General features: G+C 34.5%; 1 protein-coding gene across 7 annotated transcripts in view; it reads right to left on the bottom strand.

Moving 5' to 3' along the window:
• Nucleotides 1-1,583: 1,583 nt before the first annotated feature.
• The window catches only part of PPM1B (protein phosphatase, Mg2+/Mn2+ dependent 1B), a 61,674-nt gene continuing 57,257 nt past the window's right edge, over nt 1,584-6,000 (bottom strand). For 6 of the 7 annotated variants that reach the window (XM_074818058.1, XM_074818056.1, XM_074818054.1 and 3 more), the window contains one exon: nt 4,192-5,257. In XM_074818058.1, coding sequence (XP_074674159.1) covers nt 4,952-5,257 — 306 coding nt within the window. In that variant the 3' untranslated portion in view covers nt 4,192-4,951. Of the gene's footprint in view, nt 3,408-4,191; nt 5,258-6,000 lie in introns of those variants that run through there. The other variant, XM_074818057.1, reaches the window with a different exon arrangement.

Raw genomic sequence — 6,000 nt, 5'->3', positions numbered from 1 at the left:
TAACTCTTTCACCTAAATAGCAACGTCAGCATCAGATTCACATAAGGGCCATGGAAAGTATGGATATTTTGGTCACATCCTGCAAAGGGTTGCATGCAGGCTCAAATAAGCACATGTAGATCCAGTCTATTAAGAGGAGACTTTCATAGTAGTTAACCTCTCCTACAAGCCTTTTGAGAAGGTCAGGATGACACCACTTACATTTGCATCCATTTTATCCCCTATTCCATTTAACATGTTAATGAGGATCAGTAAAAAAAAATTTGCTCAAGATTATCAGAGGGCAGATTTGAGAACTGACACAGAATACGTTGTCTCTGTTACAGGAGAAGTCATAAAAAAAGAAGAGAAAAAAATGAATTAAGCTGATTTGGCATGTCAGAAAGACCCGAGGTGGAAGAGACACTCCTCACTCTGTGTTCTACAGAACTATCTTTATGTTAAGTATATTGCCACCCAGTAACTAAGAGAACATAATTTAAAAACAAATGTTAAAATTGAGAAGTTAAAGCAAATACATGAACAAATTTTACCAAACATTCAAACTTCTCACTCTAAGAATACAAAGTCAACAAGCACAGGTTGTTTTTTTTTTTTTTCCAGGCTGCTGAAATCTGAACAGTATTTTGATTAAACTAAAAACAGGATTAGAATTCGGAACCCAGTGGATGCATGAATGGAATGTAGTGCTAATCTGTAGGAAAAAAAGATGTCCTGATTTACATTTTGTTGTAGCTGTGCAAGCTACGGTCCTTCTCTTTGAAAAAACTACATGCATGCTTCACTTCTACACAATAAAAGCATAAACTCTTTTATTTCAGGGAGACTATCCACATGATGTAAAAAAACCCTACACATATTAAGTGCTCATGGGACTGAAGCCTATGGAGTACAAGAACTCTCACCAGTAGAACAAGGTATTAAAAATTGCATTTCTTGAGGAAAGGATACAGGGGTTACGCTGTACAAGCGGATCCAACAAAAAAGCTCAAAGAACTTCTAGAGCTTATAGACTCAAAAATCTACAGGCTGTTCATAAATACACCCATTCCAATGTAACACTAAATATTCAGACAGGTTATTACCATGCAGTATCAATAACATGGAGGGTTTTGTTCTCCTTTCCCAGCCAGCTAAATAACATCATTAATAAGTTTTTTTTAAAAAAAAAAATCAGTAAAAGTTTTAATGTGAGAGAGTTAATGTTAAAGAAATTTCTATCCAAAACACTGTACAAAAGTTATACTTTATAGGTCTAACCTTCGATCTTAAAGAAACTTCAAGAAATGAGTTGACCAAAATGTCAAGTTTAATCTGAATTTTTAAACTTTAAATGAAAACTCTCTCCAGCTGAACTTGGGATGGATTTGCCCTAGGAGCACTAAATGTTGTTTGTACTCTTCTGTCTCCCAGAGAAGCCCACTTTGAAACTTCTGCCTTACTGTGACGAAGAGCCACATTCACTGTAGAACAAACACAAATCCATCACTAAGAGACACCTCAAATCCTATTTGGTTATCTTTTTATATAGAACACTTGCATCTTCTTGATAAATCCTTCTCAAGAAAATATAAAGCATATCACACTGTTTTAGCAATCCTTTATTGAAGATAACAAGTTGGTTATGTTCACTGTATTGTATGAAACATCACAATATCATACTGGGAAGGTACTATCAGTACAGGGTTGGACCAGAGCGGACAGTCTGAACAATAAACCATTTTGCATTCTTCATTCCCTATCTTTTAACAACCCCAAAAAAACCAGTAAAGGGACAAATACCTGTTAACATCATCATTTAGAACACTTTAACTTACAAGGCTAAAATCTAATGAATAAATAAAATATACTGTGGCAATAATCCTCTCTAGACCAAAAAAAAATTAGATACACAGTGAATCAAAATGATTGGGAAAGCTGGCCTTCGGCACCAGTATGAAAGAGCATGTGGTTTTTACAGACTCACCATGGGGATAAAGTTACAGAAAAATACCATGAATTCCATTTCACACAAAACCAGTTGATGACTGTCATTAGCTTAAAACTACACACAAGGGCAATTACATCCTCGCTGAAACACAGTTTAAACAAATAGGAAAATGTTTACAAGGCATCCACAGCATGTAAATCATGTACAGATGGATACATTCATTGTTTCCCCTCCCCAATAGCTTTTATTTTAGATAAATACTTTACTCTTCCCCATTTTCAGCATTTACTGGACTCATTACATGCACAACTCAAAGAAGTCAGAAAAAAAGTCAAGGTTATTGCAAAAATAGAATTAAACTAAGAATCTTCAAGTACCTTACATGACAGCCACTCTGTACCATGCCCATTGCTTATAAAATGAAAGGTCATTGAACCCATGAAAATATCTCTAATATTTTCTTAATTTAAAATAGATAATTTTAAGTGTATTTATAGTAATCTCAAAGTGATAATTTGAACTTTGAAAATAATGCAAACAATAAAAATTATACCCATATTACACAAGACTTCTGTCTGTATATCTTAAGCTGAAAAAAATCAAAAAACTATAGAAAACCACATATAGAACAAAAAAATAATCACAATTTACATTATAATAAAGGCAAATTTTCAGCATTTTTTAAAAAACCTGCAGCTGTGAGAGATGTCAAAGCAAGTCACTACTAACTATAAATTCATCAGTTTGGTTTTAAAAGATTTTCTCTAGCAAGAGTTTAAGGGTGTGTTGTACACATGCGTAAAATTCTTACTCTTTTTAGATGCCTAGAATCTTCATATATTATTGCCAAATACACTTATCTTCAAGCAAGCAGTAGGCAACGTATGACAATTTGGACACCGCAGGGAAACCTAACGGTCTGGTAATACAGGTAAAACTGGAAAATTAAAAAAACCCAACACATCTGATAGCATATTGCCCAATTAAAATTACTTCCAAGCCACAGAGCTGCAAAGCCTTCCAACTCGGGAAAGTGAAATAAGTAATGTCTCCAACAATTACTTGTACTCTCTCATGCTTGTGTGTTGCACGTTTCATTTAGCCACAGTGTATCTTCAGAGTACACCTACAATCCCATGCACCTCAGGTACATATACCAATCTGCGAGAGAATCATTCCTTCCTTCTTTTTAGGGCCAAAGTTCATTACAGATGTAATCAGTATGCCTGAGGCTGGTAAAAATACTGTAGTACAGGCAATGCTAAGAGTGGCAATATCAGAAAACACAAAAATGAACAAATGATGGAAAATTCTAATATCTTTCTGCCCATTTCACAAAGTGTTGGAAATCCACCAGAATTTTTCCCTTGTATTGAAGAAAACAGATTTAAAAGTGTTTTTTTTTCCCCCCTTTCAGAATCAAAAGCATTTTAGTAGATTTGTAAGGCTACCACGGATCTTCTAGATCTCCAGCACCCTACAGGAAAAGAAGAGGAGAAATATTACTACTCACCAATACAAATGAAAACATTTTGTTGCACTTTGGATTTCAGTGCCATAATTAAGTAGAATACTAGCGTAAAACAGACATTTTCCTTTTTTCCATACCTGCCCACTTCTACACACAAACATTCTGTGTTACTCAGTTTCACGATGGAATTTACTTTTTATAAAACATGAACCCAGTAAAGTTATTATAGCATAAAGACTTAAAAACAAGTATTACCTAAAATTGTACTAAATTATAGTTATCAATAGATATATCTATAGACTAAAACAACCCCTAAAAATATAAAATACTAAGGAACTCAGCTCTTCAGGCATTCCTGGTCAGCAAGAAATTTCTGCAGGCTCCTCTTCATTAAGGCAGTAAAATTTATATCTATTTTGAACAATGATATTTTTGTGCAAGTGTTATATTATCAACTGGCCACAGACACAAGAATTCTAGAATTAACGTATTAGCAGATTAGTTACTACCACTGTACATTTCCAATATTATCGCTGATCTACCCGAATGCACGTACATACATGTGTCGTACACCAAAAGACACAGAAAAGATTTGGCAGAAGGTTAACTTGGGTAGAATAGTCAGTTTACTCATTTATATGGGTGGTGTTCAATTCGAACCTGAGACATGTTGCTGAAAGGATTATGATGAATGTGCCAAACCCAAAATTACTGAAATATTTGTAGAAACTAATGAACATCATGAGTTAATATCAGAAGCTATGAAAAGTTTCAAGTCATGTCAGAATGATAGCATTTCAAAAGGGAGTTTATTACTTGCTTAAAAGAGTCAATATGCATACAGATATTATTTCACAGTATATTCTTTATTTTCACTTAAACACAAATTCTTAGAACTTGACACTACGTACTAAATCTAAGTACATTTTCACTTCTGGATATATGTTATGCTACAACCTGGGAAGTAATAATACAGTCACCTAGAAAAATCGGTATTTATGATGAACAGTGGATACAATCTAAATTGGAAAAAAAATAAAACACATTTCATGAAGAATAAGTGACAACCTAAAATGTAATAGCTTTTGTAATTTAGATGTGATATAAACTATACACAATTCAAATACAAACATGCAGTATATGAATGCTGTGGAAAAAAGAATTTGTATAATTCAATTTGCACAAAGATACAACTAAGATGTGGATTACAATTAGCAAACATATACCATTAAAATTGTTATTTAAGTATGTACTTAAGTTGCAAAATTTATTTTTGCATTAGCATGTTAGGTTCCTACTGTTGGTGTCACAGGATTTAAAAAAAATCAAAAGGGGAAGTTAACTCCTTGCTACACAACGTAAGATGCAATTACTACAGTATACTATAGTAGTTGAACTTCTAAGGAAAAAAAGAGCTTTGTATAAACAATCTGTACAAGTAAGTAAAGTAAAACCAAACAGACATCTAGGATAGATGTGACAAATGTTGAGATATAAACAAAGGAAAATACACCAAGTGAAGCGAAGCGTTAAATCCGCTATGTTAAACATTATGTCTGTTTATCACCCATCTCATTCATCCCTGAATCTTCGTTTGAGCTCTGTATTTCAGCAAGGCGACTCCCAGATTCTGTGTGGGTGTCTGGCACGGGGTCACTGGGTCCAGCATGAATACCTGAAGTAGATGCTGCCGCTGATTCAGCAGTGCTCTCTTCTCCCTGCATCTTAGCTAGCCTGTAACTAGTCAGCATCTCTTCCAGGAGGTGGCGGTAGTTCCCCCTATGATTAATTCTCATTTGCCTGAGCGCTTCCACCAATTTTCCCTGTGTTCCACTTTCCTCGGCTTCGTCAGGGTCCTTTTTTTAAGATTCAAGACCCCAAAAAAATCAGCAGTTAATCTAGGATATTTTCTAATGACATTCAAAATCCTCACAATTTTTCTAATTGAGAAAACATCAGTTTTGCTCTATTTAAATATAAACCACCTTATTAGTAAGATACATCTTACAACAATATCGTGCACGATTGACTATTTTATACAACAATAACTTAAAAAACGATATCTATTAAAACAGCACTTGTAATAATTTCAATTTGTTTTGAGCCGGTGTCAACATGGTACCTCCTCCCCATTAACTCCATCTTGGTTCAAACTGTCTTTTGACAAACATAGCTGATACTCTCTACAACTGTGGTTAGTTGTCAGTGAACAATTTGAAAATTTCAGCTTCTTTAGCCATTGGGTCGATATCTAACTGTGAATTTCTGCACAGTCAACAGCAACACAGTTCTGTGAAAACCTTACTAAAAATAATGGATAACTCTACTGCTAGCAGTCTAGTTGAAGCATCACAGCAAAATAAATGCTTCTATAGAACAGTCCCTAGATTGAAAGATTGATTTTTTTCATGCATGATGCTGCCAAGACAGAAACATGCACCTACCTATCAGCACCAGAAATGCTGGTGTCTGAACAAGGCAAGATGCTGTTTTTGCCAGATGCATGTATTGGCTAGAAAGATTAACAGGTAGAAAAGCTATTTAAGGTGAAATCTAACAGCCTACAGCACAAAACCCAAGTAACAAGAACTGATTAAAG

The sequence above is a fragment of the Strix aluco genome, chromosome 3 (assembly GCF_031877795.1).
Source record: "Strix aluco isolate bStrAlu1 chromosome 3, bStrAlu1.hap1, whole genome shotgun sequence".
NCBI lineage: Eukaryota > Metazoa > Chordata > Aves > Strigiformes > Strigidae > Strix > Strix aluco.
This window is presented reverse-complemented; position numbering and strand designations above follow the sequence as displayed.